General features: G+C 44.3%; 1 protein-coding gene across 3 annotated transcripts in view; it reads left to right on the top strand.

Annotated features, from left to right (window-relative positions):
* Positions 1 to 27,300, top strand: part of LOC147014897 (insulin-like growth factor-binding protein 2-A) — a 51,762-nt gene that overhangs the window by 8,667 nt on the left and 15,795 nt on the right. The window contains exons 2-3 of one of the 3 annotated variants that reach the window (XM_085853323.1): positions 23,800 to 23,978; positions 24,162 to 24,430. In XM_085853323.1, the coding sequence (XP_085709449.1) occupies positions 23,800 to 23,978; positions 24,162 to 24,430 (448 nt within the window). The remainder of the gene's footprint in view (positions 1 to 23,799; positions 23,979 to 24,161; positions 24,431 to 27,300) is intronic. The other 2 variants (XM_085853325.1, XM_085853324.1) reach the window with 2 other exon arrangements.

The raw sequence follows: 27,300 nt of genomic DNA, 5'->3' as shown, positions 1-27,300 counted from the left end.
TTCTTATGCGCATTTATAGATAAACACAATGCCCCAATCCAGTCGTCGTTTATGAGAGTGAAGGAACGGCCTGTGTGGTTGTTTGAAAGTTTGTTTGTTTTTGGCGGGGGGAAGGGGGGTTGCACGTACGGATACTCGAGAGCGAAGGAACGGCCTGTGTGGTTGTTTGTGGAACGTGGTTTGAAATTTTTTTTTTTTATTTTTTTTTTTGCACGTACGACACGTACTAGTGTGTTAGTAATTTCAACAGCACATATGCAGATAAGTAATGTCACTTATCATTCTGACTGTTACAATACCTAGAAAAATAGGGCTGCACATCCTGAAGCTCACCTGGATCAGGAGCAACAGTCACTCAAACCCCCCATGGACACCCTTTTGACCCAATTTTTTTTTTTTTTAATGCCATGAACAAACTTTGGTACATCATGGGTGATGAAGGTTGTGGTCAAGTTACATCCAAATCATGTGTGTAGTTTCAGAGATGAGAGCAAATTTCTATTTTGGGGGGCTCAACCTCCCCCCCCCCACATGCAGAGCTCCTTAGACCCTGTTTCATTGAAAGCATGTGTAGTTTCGGAAGAGAGCAAATACCTATTTTGGGGGTGGGGATCAAAATTCCTCTGTAAGACCCATTTACTGAGCGCAGATTTTGATGTGGTCGATGAACTTTGGTACATCATTGGTGATGAAGGTTGTGGTCATTTCATCGAAATTGTGTGTAGTTTCGAAGAAGAGAGTAAATACCTATTTTCCCCCCAGATCACCCTCTCCCCAGAGACCCATTAATGAGCGCAGATTTTGATGCGGTCAATATACCTTCGTTAGGCATCAGATATGAAGCTTGTAGCCAAGTTTCATCAAAATTGTGTGTTAGGTTCAAGCAATAATGACTGAAGTCTTTTCAGACGGATTCACTCACTCACTCACTCACTCACTCACTCACTCACTCAGACACTGCTCGATCGCATAAGCTCACCTGACCGAGGTCCAGGTGAGTTAAAAATGACTGCAATGTACAGTGGCCTGAAAAAGTGTTCTCCTGTCCCAATAATGCCACATTTCGATGAATTACGAATTATATAAAAACAATTTTTCCAAATTAACGTTTTAATTAATAACTGAAGAGATCAAACTAAACTGTTATAGTTGAAGAAGGTTACATGTCAGGAATACCTGTAAAAAAAAAAAAACATGTACAAATCAATTCACTGGTTGTAAAAGTATTCACCCACTTAAGGCCCGGTCACACCTTGACGTTTTAGCCAGCGATGGAAACGTATTAAAATGTATGTAAAACGCTGGCTGACGTTGAACTTTTGATGTTTTTTTTAAAGATTCGGACGTATTCATAACGAGTTGGTCGTATGCATAACATGTTAGTAATGGACACAACGTTTCGTTGTGTTATAGATAACTTATACCAACGAATGCTGAACCTGTTGTCGGCCTACACAACCTATACCCAACGATAGTCTAACTTAGGCATAGCGCGTTGTACGCATCGCCGACGATGTCGTGACGTAGCCTATTAAAAGGCTGACGCACAACGATTCGAATCATAACTGCCGTAGAAATGGAAGTGACAACATCGCGGTCACACCTTGGCGATCTTGCCAGTGTATGCCGACCGAAGAAAAATGTGTCTAAAACGTTGGGGCACGTCAAATACGGTATGAGTAAGTTTGGTATACGTGAGTAGAACGCTAAAGTATGCTATCATACGTCGTAGTAAGTAGAGTACGTCAAGAAATTTTAAACATGTTCAAAATTTTACGACGTACTCGGCGTATGACACACGTTCCGCATGCGATGGGGTAAGTTTTACACACGATATGTGGACGCTTACACACGTCCACAAACGCTACTTATAAGCTACTCATAAGTCAAAACACGTCGCGGTAATGTCTTTTTTACGCGAAACTTATTTCTAACTTATGTTTGACGTGCTTTGAACCAATTCTTTACGTAGTCCCAACACACATCAACGTATGTAGACGTATTCCAATGACGTCTTCCGGTCGACAAAAAAAAAAATTAATGTGTTTCTAGGTTACAACTGCCATATAAAGACGTGTTCCCAGCGGTTTTGGGAATTGGTATATAAAAATGGTGTTCATAAAAGGGGAACCCAACAGTGTTTTCGAGTCCTTTTTGAGTCGATGTCCATGTCAGCAGTCACAGTATCAGTATCAGTATCAGTATTAGTATTAGTATAAGTAGTAGTTTGTTCATGTTGGCAGTAGTAGGTGAGTGTGAGGGGGAGGGTGTGGGTTATGATGGATCGTCCTTGCGTCCGCGTGTCCACGTGTAGGTTCATAGGCTGCCACTCAACGATTTAAATGGCTGCATCTCCACTATTGAAAGTAGACACTTGCGCTCAACAATTGGATTTTTTTTACACTCAACGACTTTTAAACGGTACCACTCTGCTAGTTTCATTGTTTACAATGAACGATTTAAATTGCTGTCACTCGCCTTTGTTTTTTGACGCTGGCGTTTTGAAATTTGAAGCGTTTCTTCTGAAGGTGTTAAAATGCTCAAACTCGACTATTTTAAATAGACGCTGCCGATGGACAATTGGAATCATAGCCAAGCTAGACATCGAAGTGTGAACATCCTCGTCATGCTGAAGAAAAGTTTGAAGAATGCTGCAAATAAGTGTCCTGGCCGTGGCCGTGGACGCTGACGCAAAGACGATCCATTATACCGACGTCTTTCAGCCTATGAGTAACTTAAAAGTAACGTCTGTCGACGTGTGGCAACGATCGCGTAACGTGCCAACAACACGTTAATCATAGGTTAGAAATAAGTTTCGGGTACGCTAAACATTACCTCGGCGTGTCTCAACTTATGATTAACTTACAAGTATCATGTGTTGACGTCTGTCAACGATCGCAGACCGTGCATACAACTTGTGGCCAGCGTAGCGGAACGTGTGAGTCATACGCCGGCATAAGTCGTGAAATTTCAAGCATCAAAAAATTTGAGGACAACCAAAAAGTACAACGTTTAAAGCCAGCGTACAACGACGTATGGCAGTGTTTTTCAGCATGCTCTCAATGTTATCAAAACTTACCCATAACGTATTCAACGTGTGCCAGCATTTTAGAAAAAAAAAATCGGCATACGTTGGCTAAAACGTCAAGGTGTGACCAGGCCTTTAGGTCAGCACTTGGAAGAAGCACCTTTTGCAGCAATGGCTGCTACAAATCTTTGTGGGTAGGTCTCCACCAGCTTTGTTCAGTGAGATGGTGAAATCTCTGACCATTCTTACATTTCTCTAGTTCTGCCAAGTTTGATGGGGATCGTCGATGGACTGCAATCTTCAAGTCTCGCCATAAATGTTAAATTGGGTTCAAGTCAGGACTTTGACTGGGCCACTCAAAAACATTTATTTCCTTATTCAGTCACTCCAGTGTGGCTTTAGTTTTGCGCACCATCCATTGTCCCTTCTTTCCTGACGAGCTTCCCAGTCCCTGCTGATGAAAAGCATCCCCATAACATGATGCTGCCTCCACCATGCTTGACAGTGGGGATGGTGTTGTCTGGGTGAAGTGCAGTGTTCGGCTTGCTCCAGATGTAATGCTTTGCATTTAGACCAAAAAGTTCCGTTTTTGGCTCATTTGACCACAAAACTTTTCTCCACATATCTGCAGTATCATTGAAATGCTTTTTCGCAAACTCCATACGATCTTTTATATGTTTTTTTTCCGGTCTTTGCTTCTTTCTTGCCACATGTCCAGAGAGGCCTTCTTTGTGAAGGGAATGGGATATTGTTGATCGATGAACACTGACCCCATCTCAGACATGGAGCCTTGCAGATCTTTCAAAGTCATTGTTGTATTTACAGTGACATCCTGAACCAGTTAGTCCATGAGCCAGACTAGATATTGGTACCACCTGGTGTGGGAAATTCTCCCGATGCTTTTTTGAAAGCAACCCAGGACTCACAGCTCAGTGGTATCAATCATCTCTTATAGACGGACACCCGAGTCCAATCTGAGGGACCAATTTTTGGGGTCGGGGAAATATAAAGTTAAATAACTTTGCAAGCAATGGTCAAATAGTGACATAGGACCACTCAGTGTTGGTAATCTGATCCTCTATGTTAATCTGTTGTTATCTGTTGTATGCTAATGCACTAATTATGTACTGTACCTTTGCAAATTGCAAACATGTAGCAATCAGCAAGTTGATGACGAGGACGAGGTAGAATTTGAAGCGAATGATGATCATATTTGAGATGATAAGTAATCAATTCTGTACTTGTAACAGGCCCCGATGTGACCACCCTTGTTTAGGCCTACATTATCAGGACCTAAGTTTCTAACACTAAACTAGTTTTTGACAGTTAAGCCGATGTATGATCTAATCCCACGTTAATATTGTTGCGGTTTTCGGAACAGCATGCATACAACAGATTATGTGTCCCTAGACAGTTATTCCATTATTATACATGTATATAGTCCCTTTCCTTTTGTTTAGCGGGACAACAAGGGAGTGCATTGTGATGATCTAATAGCTCGGGTGGCTTCAATCATTTTCTTCTTCATTTCGTCCCCACTCTTCTTTTCGTCTGATTATTCCTGAGGTAAACCAGCATGTGCGGCGCCGTGGTGAGGAAACTGCTGCACAGAGATCCCCGTTCCCGGGCGAGCCCAAAACCCGGCGTGTGCGGCGAGTCGTGTGTGCTTGGCAGTGCGGGATTATCGACTCGAGCTTCCGATTATCGGGGGAGGATTGCCGGTTGCATTAAAAAGGCATGCGAATAAATATCTCTTGAGAGGCTGCACGAATGATGTTTTTCACAACACAGGAAACGCAGCCAGCACGACGCCCACGCTGCACGAAACACGTACAGAGGCCGATACAGACGACTCCACGCCATGTTGGGTGGGATACGAGTGTGCGGAGTAGAAGCGGCTTGTTTTCAACCTCAATATCCGACACATATTTGTGTTCACCCCGCGCACACGCTGGCGGAGTCGTGTGAATGCGAGCGCTGGCCACGTGCGTAATGGCAGAACCGCGCGCACTGTATGGAATGTGCTCAAAAGCAGACACGTACGCCGCTCGTGAAACGTGCATGGGTTTATCCATGGCGATGTACCTTCGGCCCTCGCTGGCAGCAGCGGGTTCTCCGTGGATGGTGAACGTCTTCTCGTCTTTACGGCCAGCGAAGCTGCGATCGAGCCGGGGAATGTACAGTGCGGGCCACGTTGGCGCGTGCGGAGCGAGCGCGTTGATCGATGCTGGTCGAACACCCGAGCGGGCATGTGGGACCCTCGACCGGTCGCCCAGGCTCGGCCAGGGGGTTTTTGCAGGACGATTCGCGTGCCAATTTCGGTGTGGGAGATTCGTGTCATGTCGTGAGTTCGGAGCGAAATATGTTCGCTGTCTGGGAGGGCCTTGCCGGAAACGAAGTGAGGTGATGGTGATGACGTTTCGATTCTGGGTGGCCCCTCCCCCCACGCGACAGGTCCTATAAAGGCCGGAGCAGTTTCTCTTGCCTCTTGCTCTTTCTCCACCTCCCGCTCTCGCCTCGCCCTCGTCGACACCGCCACGACCCGCCTCCTGCTATCCGGACTCCGCCTCCTCATCTTCGCCCACACGACATCGACCCCACCTGCCTACCTGGTCCCGCCTACCACTCCACCCTCGCACTCTGGACTCTGCCCCTTCTCGACTCAAGCTTGTCCTTTCACAAACACGGTCTCCACACGTGCGGCTGAAGCCAGAGGCAACGTGCCTACTGTCGGGTACCGCACCATGGAGCATCCCCCTCCCCCCGAAACGTATTGGTGGCGTGTCGTGCTATCGGGCGCAAAGGTACAGACATCGTGGCCTCAACTCCTCTCCCTTCCTGGTTTCAAAACTCCCTCTTTATCGGGGTGTGTGTGTGCGCGCGCGCACTGGTGTGTGTGCGCTGGCGCCTGTCTGCTTAAGTAAGACCGCAGAAGATCGTTATTGTTATTATTGTTATTATTTTTGTGTTAAGTCTGCTGCTCTGTGTCCCCTTTTGCAAGTTGGCTTAATAAATTATTATTAGGAATGTCCCCTGCTCGTTTTTGTCTTTTCTTCCATTGATCCGCCATGGTCCGAATCCTACTTTAGCCAGGACTTTATTCCCAACGATCCGTTCATTTCAGCCGGTACGTTCTTGGCAGTGTCACTCGGCTGCATCCGATCCAGAAAAGTGATCAGATCTGGTAAAGTGATCCGGTCCGGGGGAGTGATCCGGTTCGGACAAGGCATACCGAGGGCGTGTTCTCCGGTAATTAAACCACGTGATTAATTAGGTAACCCAATTAAGCCAGAGACGGGAGGACCCTAGGTCACGCGGTTGAGTTATTGGTGTCCATGGTCGGTTAAGCGACCCGCCGCATCACTGAATTATCAGTGTGTGATGGCCTACAATTCCGGGGAGTGTGATGGGAACCGAGATAGCTTCCCCCACCTAGTGGTCTTCTCACCCGACCTCCCCACCCCCCCGGCCCACAACAATATTCATTCAGCGACATTTTAATTGCATTTTCTGTGATTGAGGTTAGCATTTTCAATTTGACCTCTGTTGACCTAATTACATTGAAATGTAGCTTAACCAAACCCTGAATACATGTAGGACATGGCCATTAGCATTTGGAGTGGTTATTTGTCAAAACATGCTCACTATGTCAAGCAGTCCAACTGCACACAATTTTGTATGTTTTAGTGGAAAAAAGACTTTTTAAAAATGCGTCAAAACCGTTCTGTACCACAGCTTAAATAATTATAAAGTCCACTTTGTTAGACTTGTAATCGACTTGGGTACTTCTTGTCTTTCATGTGAATCCACTTAGGTTAAAGTTCCATTGATATGATATCTGTCGTGAGTTTTCTGACAGGTGGTCAGATTTTTCGGCAGGGATAAAATTTTGTGACCTTTTGACCTCTGGTAACTGACGTAATTAACGCATTAGCATATAACAGATACCAACACATAGAGGATTAGATTATCAACATTGTGAGTGGTCATATGTCACTATACGACCATTGCTTGCAAAGTTATTCAACTTTATATTTCCCCTACTCCAAAATCTGCTTCCTCAGATTGGACTTGGGTGTCCATCTTTAAGAGATGATTATTACCACGAAGCTGTGAGTCCCGGATTGCTTTCAAAGATTTTTTTTTTCATTTCTAGATATATGACTTTCAAAAAAGCATCGTGAGAATTTGCCACCCCAGGTGGTACCGATTGATGAAATTTTGGTGTCTGGATCATGGGTTCCCATGTCTGGATCATGGAATAACTGTCTAGGGACACCTAATCTGTTGTATGCATGCTGTTCCGAAAACCGCAACAATATTAACGTGGGATTAGATCATACATCGGCTTAACTGTCAAAAACTAGTTTAGTGTTAGAAACTTAGGTCCTGATAATGTAGGCCTAAACAAGGGTGGTCACATTGGGGCCTGCGACAAGTACAGAATTGATTACTTATCATCTGAAATATGATCATCATTCGCTTCAAATTCTACCTCGTCCTCGTCATCAACTTGCTGATTGCTACATGTTTGCAATTTGCAAAGGTACAGTACATAATTAGTGCATTAGCATATAACAGATAACAACATATTAACATAGAGGATCAGATTACCAACACTGAGTGGTCCTATGTCACTAGTTCACCATTGCTTGCAAAGTTATTTAACTTTATATTTCCCCGACCCCAAAAATTGGTCCCTCAGATTGGACTCGGGTGTCCGTCTATAAGAGATGATTGATACCACTGAGCTGTGAGTCCTGGGTTGCTTTCAAAAAAGCATCGGGAGAATTTTCCACACCAGGTGGTACCAATATCTAGTGGGTTCCCTGCTTGCCCAGCTGCTGCATTTGGATGGGCGACATGATCTGGGTAGAGTCTGGGTGGTACGATACATCTTCCACGTCTTAATAGTGGATTTTACCGTACTCAAAGGGATAATGAGTGATGCTGAAATCTTCGTATAACCCTCTCCTGAATGGTGCTTCTCCACCAATTTATGTCTGACTTCTTCAGAAAGTTCCTCAGTCTTCATGTTTGTCTTGGTGGTTGACCAAGTGAGTTGCACCTTAAAACTCTGTTGATAAGTGGAGGAGCTTAATTTTGAATTGATACCACTGATTACATACAGGTGAAACCTATTAGACTTATTTTATAACCTTTCAAACAAATTATTTGCTCCTGAAGTGATTGTCACCAGTCATCAGAGTTCGGTCACCAGAGTTGGGTAAAATGCCTGGTGTTTGTATAATAGTTTGTGTGGTGGGTTTGGGATCCTAGGATCCTGAGTTAAAATCCCACTCAGCTGTTGAATTAATACCAGGTGGGGTTGACTCTGCCTGTCATCCTTCCGAGGTCGGCAAAATGAGTACCAGCATGCTGGTATCCTGTGTCGGAGTGGCGACCCGTCCAGGATTGTGTCCAATACCCAAGGAGACTGCTTCGGCAGCACCAACGTTCTGCACAGAGTATGGTCCCATTGGATGGATGGAGTTAGGTAAAGGTGAAGGGGTTCAACACTTGTACAACTGAGAATCATCCGATTTTTCTCTGTTTTATTATTCAAACTTATTCAAATTTTAGCTAAATTGTTTAGCTTTATCACTTTGGAGTAGCTTGTGAAGACTATATAATAAGTTTGATTTGAAAGCATTATGAAATCAGCTCAGGCGTCATCAAAATGTGAAAAGTTTGGAGTGGGGTGAATACTTTTGACGGCCACTGTAAATGAACATCCTGATTCTTCATTTCAACTAAACAAAAGTAACATAGGAAACGATATACATTTTCATAACGTGGTCATAATTCTGATTCTGGTTAGATGTTCCATACTCTGTTAAGCCCGCCACACACGAGCCGACGCAACGCAACAATATTGTCAGCGGCAGTTTTTGATAATCGTGTAATGTCCGGCAGTTAACAAGCCTCGTCAACTAGTTTTTCAGGTGCATCGACGATAATCGTAAATTTTTTTTGAAAGGTTCAGGTTTTTCAGCCAGTTATCCACAGAAATTGCGCATCACGGTGTACCGTAGTGTGTTGTAGTCTCTGACGATTGCCAGAGAATTGGAATTTATTGACCGATTAAACTTGAGCTTTCAGTAACTTCCGACCGTAGCATCAGATCATCTGCAGCATTTAAAATAAATTAATTGTAGTTTTTGTGAACTATAAGGGCCAAAACGGTATAACGAAAGTGCAATCTAGGATCCTGAACCTGTCCTTCGTATCCCGTGCTTAACAAGTCTTCAGAAACAATAAAATAGTGCTATTCTTGGGACATTGTGTTATAAAAACTTTAAATGACAGTCTCTGCCTTTGAATCACATTGACATATTTACCATTGAGGTTTAATAAATAATTAACCCAGAATCTGAATGTCTCGGACATCTTTTCTTCCACACTAAATTGGTGACCCCAACATGCTCCAAATGGATGGACAAGGAGTTGCAAAAGCGCAACTGGGAATGAACATCCAGTCTTGCCCTTCCAGGATGCTCATCCTGCTTCACCTACCGCCATTCGATAAACCGACCGCCATTCTGACCGAATGACCTGCAGTCCAGTTTAAGCAATTCAAAGCCCAATTTGACAACAGAAACATTACTTTCCAGTTGACGCAATTCAAACACATTGTTGACTCTTTGTCACCAGGGTGCGCAATGGAGGTGAGAGATATTTCACTACAACCTCCAATGAACGCCCCGGACACGACTTTAAAGACTGTGCTCATAAAATGTACAACTCCCTCTGAGCACTTCCGCTTTCACCAACTCCTGACAGCCGAAGATTGAGGAGATCAAAGTCCCACACATGCAGCAGCTTTTCGGGAAATTCCACGCCACCAAAACCAGTCATACCCATCTTCGTGTATCCCTTGTAGGGACAGAGAGAAACGCTGTACCTCGCGCTTCCGGTCACCTGACCTTCTGTGACCACTCCAGATTGGTTTTGGTACCACGTGACCTTCAGTGCTAATGCTTATAGGTGAAGAGCATCATGCTTGTATATGCCTGGTGTTGGCTTGATGGTTCGGGTGGTGGGCTTGGGATCCTAGGATCCTGAGTTCAAATCCCACTCGGCTGTTGAATTAATACCAGGTGGGGTTGACTGCCTGTCGTCTTTCTGAGGTCGGCAAAATGAGTACCAGTTTGCTGGTATCCTGTGTTGGAGTGGTAACCCGTCCAGGATTGTACCTAATAGTCAAGGAGACTGATTAGGCAGCACCAACGCTCTGTACAGATTATGGTCCCAATAGATGGATTGTGCTCATATCTGCGGCAGGGGAACGAAAAGGCCCACAACTGCTGACGACGAGTTCACATAGACCACACGTCAGTTGCCTTCTCTTCCTCATGGATCACACTGGCGGACTTCGTTTTCTTGTGTATAAAGGGGCAGAGGTGAGCATTGTGCCACGGTCTGCCGCTGAACGGCAAAATCAACAGGAATATTCATTACGTGCCACTAGCAGCACGTAATATTACTAATTTTGGAAAACATCTCCTCCAGCTTGATTTGGGTTTACGCCGCTCATTTCCATGGGTGTTTACTCTTGCCGACACCAGATACTTTGTCCTACGTGCAGATTTTTTTTTTTGCGTCATTTCAATCTCCCCATAGATGTCAAACATCACTGTCTATTGGATGCCTCAACACAACTTGGTGTTCTCGGTAAAACATCCACCATAACAATGCTGAAAATCACGTGTCTTCCATCCATGCCGACATGCCCTTTTCAGGAAATACTCTGTCTTCCTGTCCATAACATACCCATCGGTGACAATCCAGCCCATCAAACACCAGATCACGCATCACATCATGATCACGGGACCCCGTTTTCACACTCGTTCGGCGACTAACATCCGAGAAATTATGTATCGCGTGCCGGGAGTTTGACTACATGTTACAACATGGGATCATCAGACCATCGTCCAGCAGTTGGTCTTCACCACTGCACAGAGTACCAAAGAAGACGTCTGGGGATTGGCGTCCTTGCGGGGATTACTGTTCTTGAAACAACACCGCTGTTCCAGACCGATACCCCATTCCACACATTCAGGATTTTACCGCTGCACTCCATGGCACTTCAATCTTTTCCAAGATCGATTTCGTTCACTCATACCATCAGATTTCCATGGATCCAGGTGACGACCCAAAAAGAGCAGTCACCAAACTTTTAAGCCTGTTCAAATTCCTTTGGATGCCGTTCGACCTATGCAATGCTGCACAAACCTTTCAACATTTTATCAATCAGATGCTCCAGGGGTTACACTTCCGCTACGTGTTTATGGATGATATTGTAATCGCCTGTGGAACCGCAGAAAGACATCAGGAACACCTCCGACGACTCTTCACCGATTTGCAGGACTTCAGCATCGCCATCGACCCCACAAACTGCACATTTCGGAGTGCAGGAGTTGAATTTTCTCGGCCACTGTTTTAACCGCTCAAGCATCCGTCCGCTCCAGGAGAAGGTGCAGATTATTTGGGACGTCCCGTTCCCTTCGTCTCGCCGCAAAACTGAGAGTTTTTGTGCCTCATCAGCTTTTACCATCAATTTATTCCGAACGTAGCCATAAACCTGCAGCCGCTGAACGAGTCACTCGCAAATGGTAATCGCCCTGAAGCATTCTGATGGTCGGAGCCAACCTTATGAGCCTTCAACACCATCAAACACACATTGGCTGATGCCTCACTCCTGATTCATTCAAAGCCAAAGGCACCAACAAGCCTGATGGTAAATAGCTTTGCGGTTGCGGTGGTTGTGGCCCTTCACCAGTTCATTGATGCTGACTGGAGTCCATTCGCCTTCTCTAAAATGCTGAAAGCAACAAAGCACAAGTCCAGAGCCTTTTGTCGGGAATTACGTGCTGTATACCTCGCCATCAAGCACTTCCACCACTTCTCAGAGGCCAGACAATTCTGTCATGACTGACCACAAAACTTTAACTTTCGCTCTATCCACTCAATCGGACTCTCACTCTCCTCGCACACTTCGCCAACTCGGTTATATCTCACAATTCACCACCGACATCCATCACATAAAAGGAATTGTGAACTCGTCCGAAGCTCTCTCGCACCGTGTTATTGGCCTTGTTTTCTACCAACACATTGGCCCACCAATTTTAATGCACTTGCAGCAGTGCAACGGGAGGACATTGAGCTCCACCGTCTACAATCTGCAACCGGTTTGCTTACATTTTGCATGGTACTGCTCCCAGGGACAAAAACTCCCCTCGTGTAAGATACATCGACAGGACAGTGATGCCCTTTCATTCTTGCGGCATTCTGTCGTACAGTCTTCGACACTTTTCCCTCGCTCATGCACCCGGGTATTCAAACAACCCAGTGACTTATCACCACGTGCTACGTCTGGCCAGGCATCAACGCTGAGGTGCGCCGTTGGGCCAAGCAATGTCTTCATTGTTTAAGCTCCAAGACCTAACGCCCTACTTTATGTAGCACCACTCGGTAGCTTTTCAACACGCGAATCTAAACCTAAACGTGCCTATCCTATTCGAGGTCATCCTGTGCAATGGGTATGCCTTCCACCATTCCTGCAAATCCTGCAAATTCTCAAAAAGTTGGAGCAGGAGGGAGTGGATGTATTTTGGTGGCTCTCTTGTGGCCCAGCCGACCTTTGTTTGGGGAGCTTCTGCGCCTCCTTGTGGGGTTGCCGAGGCTCCTGTCTCTCAGGGAGGACCCCTCCCAAACGTGCTCATGAATTCCACGTGATACAGGAACCCTGCCCATCTCTGACGAACACTGTGGCATCTCTCAGGAGATCTGCGGAAGAGGCAGGCCTTTCTGGAAGGACTGCCTCTTTCACTGCTCAGTGCCATTGTGGATCCATCCAAATTAACTATGATTCCTGTTTGGCAGTTTTCTCCAGATGATGCCTGGATCAAGAGGTCGATCAAGTTGTTGCTCCTTAAGGTGATGTGGCTGACTTCCTCGCCTCCATATTTGATAGGGATTTCACTTTCACCATAATTTGGGGTTACCACACAGATATTGCGGTGATTCACAAAGGTTTTCCGGACGATTCCTCGGTTTCATCATCGAGCATCCTGTCCAGATTTACCAGGTCCTTCTTTTTGAAAAACCCTCCTTTGAAACAGCTGGTTCCTTCATGAAGTCTGCCTTTAGTTCTCCGGGCCCTGGCTCAGGTGCCGTACAAACCTTTCGAGGTTGCCTCTTTGCAGCATCTGTCGATGAAGACAACTTTTCTTGTGGCTATAGCCTCAGGACGGAGACACAGCACCACCTCGGCTCTCATCCTGGCCAGTGGCCAAATTTGGTTCCAGCCAAAGTCGGTGCAGCTGATTCCTCGTGCCATATTCTTGGCCAGAAACCAAGGGCAGGCTTCAGCCTCATTGAAGGTGGTCCTCCCATACCTGCAATCTGCCTCCACTTTGGAAAAACTGGCATGCCCAGTCAAGGCACTGCAGTGTTATTTGAACCATACAGAGCACCTGCGGGTATCAACGCAACTCTTTGTCAGTGTTAGGGCACCACATAGGGCAGTTTCTTGTGATAGTGTCTTGCATTGAATTGTATATGCCTAGTGTTGGCTTAATAGTTAGGGTGGTGGGGCTTAGGATCTTAGGATCATGAGTTCAAATCCCACTTGGCTGTTGAATTAATACCAGGTGGGATTGACTGCCTGGCATCCTTCTGAGGTCGGCAAAATGAGTGCCAGCTTGCTGGTATACTGTCGGAGTGGCGACCCGTCCAGGATTGTACCCAATAGCCAAGGACACTGCTTCGGCAGCACCAACGCCCTACACAGAGTATGGTCATTGGATGGATGGATGGATGGATTGGATTGTATAAAAAATCCACACAGCCATTGATTGTGCCCTCGTCACTGATAGAAAGGGCCCACAACACGAGGGATTAGCACTTCCTGAACTCTCTTCCAGGGTGCTGCCCTTGATGACATCCTCCAGGCGGCCTACTAGGCAATCGCTGACTCTTTTGTGTCATTTTACCTGAGATATTCCAGCCGGAGATGCTTCCCTCTCTGCTGCTAGTCACACCTCTCACTTGCCCCTATAATTCCCAGGGAAGCAACTCTTGCCATCCCACCACCAACTGCCACTCGGTGCCAACCTAGCTTATTCGAAGAGACTTGACAGGTAGGTACAAGTTATAGATGTGGATTGTAAAGATCAATAGTGATTATACCTACCTGTCCAAACCCTCCCCTCCTCCCCCCCTCTTGCGGACTGGGTCCGCTGGGCAAGTGTTTCGTGTTCGACCGATACTTTGTGGTGGTGCTCCCCAGGAGGAAGTGCTAGGCCGTGGTGCACTGTGGGTGTGAACCCGATGCAGCCATTGGAGTCAAAGGGGATGAGTTAAAATTCATCTGTGTTATCTGTCGTTATTTGGTGGCCCTCTTCTACTCCAAGGTATTTGTGTGATGCTTCCTTTTCTAGTTTCTGTATTGTTGTAGCTCGGTGAGTCTTCGTTTTCTGCATTTGTTGGTTTACCCTGTTGTAAGAATGTGCACTTGGCACACTTGCCGAAGGCAAATTCCATTTGAATGTCGCCGGAGTTCCGCAACATTAATTTCAGTTCTGCCAATTTTTAGTCGTTTGGTGTGAATAGTATTAAATCATCCATATACAATAGATGTCACTTTCCTTGCTCGTTTATGAGGTTGCTTAGTGGGTCCATAGCAAGGCAAAACAGGTGGGGTGAGCAGGCTGTGCCTCCCTGGAAGATCCCACAATGTATCTTCAGCCCTGGTATTTTGATCCTACCTTCTGAGTGCTGCAGTCTCAGTGTGGTATTCCAGAGTTCAATTATTGCTTTCTCAATGAGCTTGATTATTTGGAGATGGATTTTGTATAATGTGCATGCACTTCATCATCCATGAATGTGGGCCACGATCACAAGTTTTCTTGTTGTCTGTCCAGGCTGTGAACAATTTGGTTCTTCGCATTTTGCAGTTTTCAACAATGGCCTTGTTCAGTAGTAGGTGGTCCGTTTTTCCGTAACATCCTCTCTTGCATCCATTATGTTCTGTCTTTAGTCCTTCTTGCTGCGTTAGGTGGTGGTCCATCATTCCTGCGATGATTCCTGTCGGAAGTCTCTGTACTGTTGCTCGTCATGTTTTTGGCCGATATTTGTGAGTTAGTTGGTTTGGGTTTCTTCTGATTTTGAGATGAGGAAGGTATTACCCTCTGTGAGCCATTTATCCATTGTCTTTTCCTCTTGGATCGTTTGGTGAATGCTCTGGCGTGGTGTTTTGCGAGAGCATCTAGTTGCCTCAGCCAGAAGGCCAGAAGGCTGGGATCCCATCCAGACCAGGGCTTTTGAAGTTTGGAAAAAAAATTTCTTCCAGTTTTCTGATATTTTCTTCATCACTTATCACTTTTTTTTGATATTTTTTCATCACTTTTGATATATATATATATTTTTTCATCACTTTTCATCTGATATTTTCTTCATCACTTATCACATCACTTATCTTCATCACTTTTTTCTTCTCCAATTTTGTGATCCATTCTGCCTCCTTGTTGTGTTCTTTTCGATCCTCATAAATTCTTTTCTCGAAGTCTTCCAGTTTATCTTTTTCAGGGGGAATTGACACTTTCTGCTTTTGTTTCCTCGGTTCCCAGTGGGAATATTTTTGGGTTGCTCTCAAACATGTGGTTTTGTTTTCTCCCTTTTGGGGGGCTTCGTCGTCGTCGTCGTCATCGTCGTCCTCGCTATCATTTCTATTTTGAGTTTGTTTTCAGGACACAATAACTCGAGGTCTTTGGCTTTAATTCCATATTTGCTTTTTATTTCTTCAATTCTCTTCCTTAGTTTTGGGCTGCTATTTCCTCTTTGGAATTGTTGTATTTGGCCTTTCTCCTTTCTCAATTGTTCTCTATTTCTTTGAAGTCTTTGTTTCCATGGTGGTGTTTTGGTTTTATTCATGGGAAGTGGTCTTTTTCTCTTGCTTTGTTGTTTCCATTTTACGTTTCCTCGAATGAACAGAGCTACTGCACAACACACAGTATTGATTTTTTTCAGGGGGGATGATGTTGCTATCATTTTCTGATCGCTTGCTTGGTTGGTTCCCCCTTATGAACATTTTCGTTTGTTTGGTTGTTTTGTATTCTGTATAGTTTTGGCCTTTCCCCAAATGCTATCATTGCCAGCTCTTGTTCTCGTCGTTGCTGTTTCTCATGATCCTCATCTTTCTTCTCTTCTCTGCTCAGTTTTTCTCCCTTGTCTTCCTCCTCATTATGATCTACCACGATTGCTCGTATCCCTTCTATCCGTGTATGTGTCATCTGATTTAGGTTAATAGCAGGTTGAACTTGTTCTCTCGCCAGGGTGGGTCTACTTCATTTCCTTCCGTCATGCTTGGTCTTCACCTCTGGACCTCTCTTGTTAGGTTCTAACTTTGACTCTAGCTTCAACTTTAAAGTCCAAGCTTTGACTTTGTTGCATAGCCCCTCTTCGTGCCATTGCGGCTAATCCATATCCATCCCTGATTCCCACTTTTGGCTTTGGGCTCTGTGTCGCACACTTTTCACTCCTTCATACCTGCTTTTGGGCTGCACGATGCCTGATTTTGGCTTCTTGATACCTACTTTTGGCTCCATGATTCTCGCTTTTGTCTTTTCTTGCATGCTACTTACTTTTCACTCCATTATGCCTGCTCTCTGACTCCATTAAGCCCCCTTTTTGGGCTCCATGACGCCCTCTTTTGGCCCATAACACCCATTTTGGCTCTGATGCCTGCTTTTGGCTTATTATTTATTCAATGACATCCACGTTTGGCTTTTGGTACCATGACACCCAGTTTTGGTACCATTCTATCCACTTTTGGCTACATTAAAAGTTCTGGAATAGTACTGGGACAGAGTTTTGTTTGTTTTTGGACTCGGCAATAAATATAACCTAAAATGAAACAGCTTAAGGCCCGGTCACACCTTGACGTTTTAGCCAACGTATGCCGATTTTTCAATTTTTTTTTCTAAAACGCTGGCACACGTTGAATACGTTATGGGTAAGTTTTGATAACATTGAGAGCACGCTGAAAAACACTGCCATACGTCGTTGTACGTTGGCTTTAAACGTTGTACTTTTCGGTTGTCCTCAAATTTTTTTCATGCTTGAAATTTCACGACGTATGCCGGCGTATGACTCGCACGTTCCGCTACGCTGGCCACAAGTTGTAGGCACGGTCTGCGATCGTTGACAGACGTCAACACATGCTACTTGTAAGTTAATCATAAGTTGACACGCCGAGGTAATGTTTAGCGTACCCGAAACTTATTTCTAACCTATGATTAACGTGTTGTTGGCACGTTACGCGATCGTTGCCACACATCGACAGACGCTACTTTTAAGTTACTCATAGGCTGAAAGACGTCGGTATAATGGATCGTCCTTGTGTCAGCGTCCACGGCCACGGCCAGGACACTTATTTGCAGCATTCTTCAAACTTTTCTTCGGCATGACGAGGATGGTCACACTTCGATGTCTAGCTTGGCTATGATTCCAATTGTCCATCGGCAGCGTCTATTTAAAATAGTCGAGTTTGAGCGTTTTAACACGTTCAGAAGAAACGCTTCAAATTTCAAAACCCCAGCGTCAAAAAACAAAGGCGAGTGACAGCAATTTAATGATGCTGTGATCAGACATATCAGGTGCTCCAACATCCCCATTTCCCTCTGCATAATCCACAATCAATTTATGATCAACACAATCGCAAGCTTTGTCATAATCTATAAAATGGAGAACGAGAAGGGCACTCTTCGACGTCGCGACATCGACAGACAGATGTCTCCGCTCACATTATTACATCATTATACATACATGTACCAAGTTTGATTTAAATCCCTGAATCCAGATTTTAAATTTTTTAGATCCTCGTGGAGGATCTCTAAGTCTTACTCACGTTGTTCTTCTTGTGGACTTTTTTGTTTCACAGCCTACAGTTTTCATCGAAACTTCCTGCAACTTGGCGTATATATGTAAAATACCCTGCGCAGACAGTAACCATCTCCGATTTTGAAAATTCCTCCTACAAAAAAGTTATGACGTCAAAATATTTCCGCTAATGGAAATCGCCTAAAAAATAATCTCTGAAACTGGGCAAGCTTTTTGAATTCTGTTTGCGGGAATCGAACAGGGCATTAGCAGAGATGAATTACCGCACATATGATGCATCAATATGACGTCATAATCAATTTTATGACGTCATTCCTATTTTTTGACATTTTTTGTTTTTTGTTTCATTTGTTTCACAGCCTACAGTTTTCATTGAAACTTCCTGAAACTTGACACATATATATGTAAAAATTCCCTGTGCAGACAGAAACCATCTCCGATTTTGAAAATTCCTCCTAGAAAAAAGTTATGAAGTCAAAATATCTCCGCTAATGGAAATCGCCGAAAAAATTATCTCCGAAACTAGGCAAGCTTTTTCGGTCATCTCTACCGAGATGACCTAATAAAGCCGGACCAAATGTCCGTACGTCCGTCAACAATTTTTCTTTCCGATCTTGATGAAACTTAGTATGTGGGTAGAGGTCGATGAGTGTTGCACAACGATATAACTTTTGTCCGGGTTCAAGGTCAGGGTCAAGGTCACGAGGTCACGTAAGTTATAAAAATCGCCATTTTCAAAACCAATCTAGTCTGCCATTCTACAAGATATTCGGCAACTGTTTATTGATTATGATAGTAAAAAATATTATCTTGTATCTAACTGGACAGATTTTTGAATTTCCGTCCCGTTTGGCCGCCACGTAACCTGGAAGATGGTCAAAAAGCCTCCCGGTACAAAAAACTTTTTACCTCCGATCTTGATGAAATTTGGTATGTGGGTAGAGGTCGATGAGTGATACCCAACGACATATTTTTTTTCCCGGATTCGAGGTCAGGGTCAAGGTCACGAAAGTTGTGAAAGTCGCCATTTTCAAAACCTATCTCGTCTGTCATTTGAGGAGATATTTGGCAACAGTTCATCGATTATGATAGTAAAAAACATTATAGAGATGACCTTCACCCCCACACGGGGGTAATTTTTGAATTCTGTTTGCGGGAATGAAACAGGGCATAAGCACAGATGAATTACCGCACATATGATTCATCACTCTGACGTCATATCAATTTTTATGACGTCATTCCTATTTTTTGACATTTTTTGTTTCACAACCCAGAGTTTTAATCGGATCTTCGTGAAACTTGCCATGTATATGCAGAAAGCCCATGCACAGGCAGTAACCATCTCCGATTTTGGAAATTCTTCCTAGAAAAAAGTTGACGTCATATCGCCGCTAATGGAAATCACCTATACCATTATCTCTGAAACTAGGCAAGCTGTTTGAATTTTGTTTGCGGGAATCAAGCCGGGCATTAGCACAGATAATTTATTGCAAACCTGATACATCACAATGACGTCCAATTCGTTTTTATGACGTCATCATTAAGAGGATGAGGATCTTGGCTCATTCGAGCTTGTTAATAACAATTCTAGATGCCAGACCATGTGTCTGAGGTTGAAATTTAAAACGTATCTTCCACCTCATGACTAAAATATCATAATTTTGAAGTTTAACATCGATCGTATTAATAAAGGAAAACAAAAAAGAGGTTAGCCTTATCCAGAGGTGAAGTAACAACGTCAGGTTCATGAAAGAGGAGGTAGAGAAGATTTATCGCGGTTGAGTACACTGTTGGCAATCCACCAAAACTCTCTTGAGCCAAGTCGCTGAGTCGTAATGGAATCGGTTACAAAAGCTGCATATTGCTGCTTAGCATCCTCAAGAACTCTTTTACAGAGGTTACTTGCTTTGCGGAACAGACATTTTGACTCCAGAGACCCTTGCACATGTAACCGCTTGAAATGGTGGTTTCGATGAGCAATTGCTGATGCACAAGCTGGAGTGAGCCACGGATGGGAATGAACCTTCACTTGATAGATATGTGAGGGAATATAAATGTCCATATCAGTGAGAATCCATTCGGATATTTCCTCGGCAGCCATATCAGGACAAGGACTAAAAGCTGAGGTCTACGGCACATCAGCAAGAAATGAACGAAATCCATCCCAATCAGCTTTCCCAAACTGAAACACAGTGTAGTGAAAAGGATGCACTGGCATTGAGAATGAGGAGTACGAGACACAAACAGAAACAGTGGAATGATCCCAGTTACCAATTGGAGGAAGGACATCGACAACACATTCATCAGGGTTAGAACACAAATAGAGATCAAGCAAGTATCTTCCATCAGAGGAACGGTCAGGAATATGTGTGGGAGAGGAAACACTTTGGGTGAGATTTTGAGAAATTGAGACATTATAGTTATCGATACCAGGAGTGTCAATATTACGAGAGTGGACCAGCTCTTCCTTGTGGTGAACATTGACATCACCAAACACCATGATGTGTGCAGAATAGTGGAGTAAAATAACCCTGTCAATGCTGTCTGAGATCGCATCGAGCACGGCACAAGAGGGAAAGGAAGGCGAACGATACAGAAAGAGGAGATTTGTTGTTAAATGCAGAAGAGCAACTCGTGAGAGGCACTTTCAAGATAATTTTCACGAGCTAAAGGCAGAGAGTCCTTAACATAGATACCAAAACCATGAGAAGGAGGATGATCAAGTATGTGAAAAATGTCACAATGTAACTTGAAAGAAACGGAGGAGATGCCACTGTCCAAGCAACACACAGATAGAGCCAGCAGGTCAGGTGAGTTAATCTGAACAAAAGTTGGAGCAAAAGCCCCTGAGATTGGAGAAACAAATATTCAAAGCGTCGCTGCGCACGGGCTGGTGGATTGGCACCAGCAAGTTGAGATCTGTTGTTGTGAGATTGTAGAAGCATATTCATCGTGATAAAAACACATAAAAACATCAAAAAGAAGTGCACAAGCCGAACGAGGATGAATAATAAAACGAAGACATCAGTCAAAGTCTAATATGCCATCACATCAAAACCCTTCTGTATCAAAGGGTTTGTGAGTCGAAGCTGTGGCGTGCTATCAAATGGTGGAACCCCGACTCGGTTATGGTTCGAATGGATTTACAAATTCCAAAGACAAGGCAGCACCATGAAAGAGCAGTCTGCTTTAGAAGCCTTTCAGTAAATCTGTTCAGCCAGATTTGGTGTAAATCCTGTTCCTTTAATCTTCTGATCTCCTGACCCCCTTTCCCCAGGGACGGCATGTCCAAATTCATTTCATAACAAAACAGGCTTCAACTAACAATGAGTTAATCATTGAGCAACGGTGACCCAGTGACCCTGTTTATCTGTTGAGAAGAGGACGAATTTGCTTTTACTTAGACAAGCACAATAATTAATTTGGATTGATTGCAACACCTTGTTTGTAAGTGTGTTTAAGGGGATCAAGTGTAAAGGCGTTTACTTGTTAGTTTCAGACCACAGTGAGGTTACCCAGGATACGCCTTAAGACCGCAGAGAGCGAGGTGCCTGAGGATGCACCTGATGAAGGACATAATTAAATAAGACCGTTAATTATCTTCAAAAGGGGTGTTTTAATTAACCCAAACACCCAATTTTCACTCCTACACTTCCTTGGAGTTTTCTTAGTACGCATGCAAAGTTTCAGGCTGTTAGGTTTTATGGTTTTGGAGTTGTGGAGGAGACACACTGACACACTGCCATTTATTGGCATAGATTAGGAGTTTTTTTGTCACTACAAGGGGGGGGGAGGAAGTGGTGTGTGGGTCTTTACAGGTGCAGTACCCAGGGCTCTAGGGTATCTAAATCCAGCCCTGTTGCATACATCCTAAAGTGGGTTGGAGTTTTCATTAAATTTCTCAAAACGTTTTTTTGTTATTGAGATTTCGGGCTCCAATCTGCACGTACGTAGCAAGGGTACCTTGTGAGTACAGCATAAATATAGATAGATATCAAGTGATTCGGATGAAAATTTATGAGCTTGACCTTTGACCTCAAAAACAGGTGACCTTTGCCCAGGTGAACATTTGACCTTTGACCTTTGACCTAACCCTAACAGCTTGTCACGACTTCTCCGAGGTGGTTAAGTTCCATGAAGATCGGAGTAAAAACGTGACCTGTAACCGATTCACGTACAGACACACAGACAGGATAACAGACCACGCCAACCCAATCGACTTGCGAATCTTCAATTTTGCAAGAAACAATCACACAAACTGAATTATACAAAGTATTGTTGTGATGCACCACGTGGTGGAAACGGGGTCAAATCTACCACCCGCATGATTCCCATTTAGCGAGGGACTGTCTACAGAGACTACAGTGGAATGCAAAAGCAAAAGCATTCACTAAACACTTGTAGTTGAACGAGGTTACACGTCAGGAATACCTGTAAAAACATGTACAAACCAAAATTCACTGGTTGTAAAAGTATTCAGCCCCTTAGGTCAGTAGTTGGTGGAAGCACCTTTTACAGCAATGACTGCTACGAGTCTTTGTGAGTAGGTCTCTACCAGCTTTGTCCGGTGAGATGGTGAAATCTTTGTCCATTCTTCACATTTCTCAAGTTCTTCCAAGTTTGATGGGGATCGTCAATGGACTGCAATCTTCAAGTCTCGCCATAAATGTCCAATTGGGTTCAAGTCAGGACTTTGACTGGGCCACTCAAGGACATTTATTTTATTGTTATTCAGCCACTCCATTGTGGCTTTAGCTTTGTGCTTCGGATCATTGTCCTGATCAAATGTGAATCTCCTACACACTGACTCAAGAAGGTTTTCATCAAGGATTCTCCCGTACTTTGCATCGTCCATTGTCCCTTCTATCCTGACAAGCTTCCCAGTCCCTGCTGATGAAAAGCATCCCCATAACATGAAGCTGCCTCCACCATACTTGACAGTCAGGATGGTGTTGTCTGGGTTGTCTGCAGTATCATTAAAATGCTTTTTCACAAACTCCATACGAGATTTTAGATGTGTCTTTTTCCGACTTGGCTTCTTTCTTGCCACGTGTCTAGAGAGACCATCTTTGTAAAGGGAATGGGATATTGTTGATTGATGAACACTGACCCCATCTCAGACATGGAGCCTTGCAGATCTTTCAAAATTGTTAGATTTACAGTGACATCCTGAACCAGTTTCCTGCTTGCCTGGCTGCTGAGTTTGGATGAGCGACTTGATCTGGGTACAGACTGGGTGGTTTGATACGTCTTCCACTTCTTAATGATGTGTTTCACGATACTCAAAGGGATAATGAGTGACTGAAATGTTATTATAACCCTCTCCTGAACGGTGCTTCTCCACCACTTCATGTCTGACTTCTTTAGGAAGCTCCTTGATCTTCATGTTTGCCTTGTTGGTTCACCAAGTGAGTTTCACCTTAAAACTCCTGAGATAAGTGGAGGAGCTCAATTTTTAATTTAAACCACTGATCACATACAGGTGAAATCTATTACACTTATTTTGTAACCTTTCAACCAAACAATTTACTCCTGAAGTGATTTACGGTTAATTAGATTAAGGGTTTGAATACATAAACGACTGAGAATCATCTGATTTTCTCTGTTAATCAAACTTGTTCACATTTTATCTGTTTATTTTAAAACTTTATCACTTTGGTTTGTGAAGACTCCAGATATTAAGATTGATTTGAAAGTATCATAAAATAAGCTCAGGTGGTATCAAAATGTGAAAACTTAGGAGGGGGGTGAATACTTTTGCAGGCCACTGTATATGCTGTCCGCCGGAAAAGCTGAAAACATCTTTGCTTTGGTTTTTGGCGTACACCGTACAGAAAACTCTAACGACAATCTGTTGCTGCAATAAGTTCCCCATGTATTCAGGACGACGGGGCTGATCAACCCCCAAGGAGCCGTACCGTGGGTTTTAAGACCTCCTATCAAGGATTCGCGCTAATTCCCAGTGGCCGCGAGTTTTACTCATGCCGTGGTTGTCATGCTTCATTAACGAACCATGTACCAGACCGACACACCGATAGTGAAACAGGTTTGACTGGAAGTGCACTCAGTGGAGCATATACCTCCGCTATTGTGATTTCTGTCGTTTTTGGCCCGATCTCTCAATGGTGAAGAATCACTTTAAAAATTCTTGTATTGGATACAATATGGCAGCACAAAGACCGGAGCGATCTGGTGTAAGCTTTAAGTTGGTTTTGTTTTTATCCCATAGGCTTAAACAGCAGTGATATGGACACCATGACGGTGATGGCACCTGTGTCTGGAACTCAAGGAGGACAGGGATTGGAGCTTCTTGGGCCTCTACCTGCTGCTGATGATAAGTGGAGGGCAATACAAAAGGAAAAGCTGCAGCAACGACGTTACGAGCTGCGTGCTGGGGACGATGACAGAACCAGAGACCCTGTAGGAAGCGATGGGGAAAATGCCATCTCGGAGGCTTGGCCATCAAACACCGCCTGGCCAGACACAACAATGAGTGAGGTACTGAGAACCTGGAAAAGCTGCTGATGCTAACTTGTCATACATTGAGGATTGTTTTTTTTTATATCCATACGAGCGGAGTACCCACCCACTGGGTGGGCTGTTTGCACGTTATTTGCTGAAAAGAAGTATAGTCTGTATTTTGCAAGAAGACTGTAGATGTTTGTGTGGTGTGTGCTTAAAAGATGGTCTAAAGGGTATGTTCCAATAGTGTCGTTAGTGTCGAAGGGGTTCAAAGGGTCAAATCTCTCAAGCGTCGAAAAAGGGTATAAAAAGGTCCAAGTGATTTGAACCTTATAAATGGTCGAAGGTCCAAGCTGTCTCATCTGTCTGGAAGGTGTAAGGGGTCTAAATGGTGTTGAGGTCTAAAGGGACTGAAGGGGTGTAAAGGTCTGAAGGTTATAGTGGTCTTAAGGGTATAAAAAAAGGTTTAAAGGGTGAAGGGATCTAAAGGTGTCTAAAGTGTCAAAAGGGTATTGAAGGTGAAAGGGATCTTAGGGGGTTTGGGTTATTAAACGTCTTGGGGTTGTTAGGGGTCTGAGGGGATTTTAAGGGTCTCAAAGAATATTTGGGGTCTAAAGGATTTGAGGGGTCTAAAAGCATCTTCAGGGTCTTTAATTGTCTTTGGGGTGTTAAGGGTCTTATGGGTTCTTTGGGATCTAAAGGGCCTCTATGCATGCATCTCCTGGATGACTGAGACTGGACAATCACAAATAGAGCACAAGAAGGGAGAAGAAATGCATTGACACAGAATGTGCTTCCATGGTCAAATCAAGTTGAACCTTTAACAAATGTCGTGGCATCATTTTGCCTTTAGTTTCATAATAGGATAATATACTGTTATGTTTGTGGGGTCGATGGATGAATTTCATCGGAAAGTTAGGATTGTATAGAGTTGCTTAGGATTATAGTCCATGGACGTGTAGGAGACATCTCAATGTAAATTAAGTCGGGGAAACTGTGAGCTTAACTGATACGTGTCACCACACGGGGGGGAGGGGGGGTGCTGTGTTAATTGGATAGCTATTAAGGATAATTTTCCCCAGTATGTAATTGTCCCCGTGACCTTTTCCGATGTTTTTTTTTTAATTTCAAGACCGGTGATGAAGAGGATCACCTCCTTAAAACAACTACTGAGCTGTACGTCCAAGCAGGCAGAAAGCTCACCTCCAGGGGGTGACGGCTGCTCAACCATGCCCCTGGAGTGGATGATTAATGGGTGTGACGTTAGGAAGAGGAAGAAGAGCATGTCTCGAGAAGAGAATGGGGGAAGCCGCTTGTTGCAGGAGGAGAGGAAAGGTCGCACTGTTTTGTAGTGAGCGGACCTAGTTTGGGCTCGAATCGGTGGTCAGAACATGGCCTGAAGAAGAGACGTAAGTGAGTGAGGTAACAGGTTCAGCGGAGACGTGAAGATTGAGACTGAATTGGTGTTCTGAAAGGAGAACAAACAGAGAGGACACGCAATCGAGTGAAGTGGCCTCGCTGGCTGGCTACGTTTGGACACAACGAAATGCAGTGACAATTCTCTTGTTGTGCTGCGAATTTGTCCGCGTGACGGAGCAAGACGCAAACCATTGACTTTTGGCTGAATTGTGTGGGACCAGCGCCAAAGCCTCTTGTCGAGCCATCGGGGGAAAGAGATGGCACCATTCTGCAAAGCAGTGGCGTTGGTGAGGACGATCGACGCAAGAAGCTGCACGGCAGTCTCTGAGCCTTGGTGTTGAGTATCGCCGTCCCAATTACCTCCCGTATGTTTGCCCGCCCAGAGAATGCCTGCGCGCCATTTTGAGTGCATTTTCCTGTGCAGTGACAGAGTAGTTTGGTGACCTTCAAGCTCCTGAAACTCACTCTTGGACCCAAAACTAAGCGCAAAAATAAAGGTGGGATTTTTCTTTGTTTTATTCTGTCCCTTTGTTTGTATTCAAGTCTGCGTGGAGGCGTCTCAATATTTAGGTCTTGATTTAGTTCCATTATAATTGCTGATTTTCCGTTTATTAAATCATTATTTATTTAATTTGCTGGTGTCCGTGTATCTGTTGTGGGTTTGAGTACAACCTGCGTGCCTCCATCCTTTGCCGCCCTTTTCTTCCCACGCGCGCCATAATCTCTCAGAATCTCGGCTATAAGCCTCCTCGAGAACTGTTTGGCCATCTGTCCAGGTCGTAGCAGACCCATTGGACATGACAATACTTTAGCTTTGGTAAATATGGTGGACATTTTCTGTAAGGGATTTCCAGCAGGGTTTTTGGCGGTTCTGCGAGTTGACTGTTGCGGAGGAATAAAGACTGGACTGAGACTCCGAACGTCTCTTTTCTTCCACATTAAATTGGTGACCCGACGTGATCCAAATGGACAGACAAGGAGTTGCAAATGCACAACTTGTCATTAGGAACAAGCAGTCATGCCCGTCCCAGACGCTCAACCATCTCCATCGATGGCTGCTGTTTGGATAAAAATGCCGCCATTCTGGTCTAACGACCCACATTTGTGGTTTCACGAGTCGAAGCACCTGAAATATTATTCCCGAGTTGACACAGTCCAATTGCATTGTTGGCTCCCTTGTCCCTTGAGTATGTGATGGAGGTGAGAGATATTTTACTCCAACAAATGCTCCATCCAAGACTTTGAAGGCCATGCTCATAAAGCGTATGCCTCCCTCTGCGCACCACCCCTTTCAACAACTTCTTACAACCAATAATTTAGGAGATCAAAGATCGAAACAACTAGAGTACTGCGTCACTTGCAGCAGCTTCTCGGTGACCACCATGCCACCTTCGACCAGTCACTTCCTAATGAGCTGTTCTTGCAGCGTTTACCACCACACGTTTGCATGATACTTGCAGCTAACACGGAGCTGGCACTACCCACTG

Source organism: Eptatretus burgeri, chromosome 13, assembly GCF_056783735.1.
Source record: "Eptatretus burgeri isolate ZD-2024b chromosome 13, Ebu_testis_v1, whole genome shotgun sequence".
Taxonomy (NCBI): domain Eukaryota; kingdom Metazoa; phylum Chordata; class Myxini; order Myxiniformes; family Myxinidae; genus Eptatretus; species Eptatretus burgeri.
Note: the sequence above shows the minus strand (reverse complement) of the source record. Positions and strands in the feature narration are given on the sequence as shown.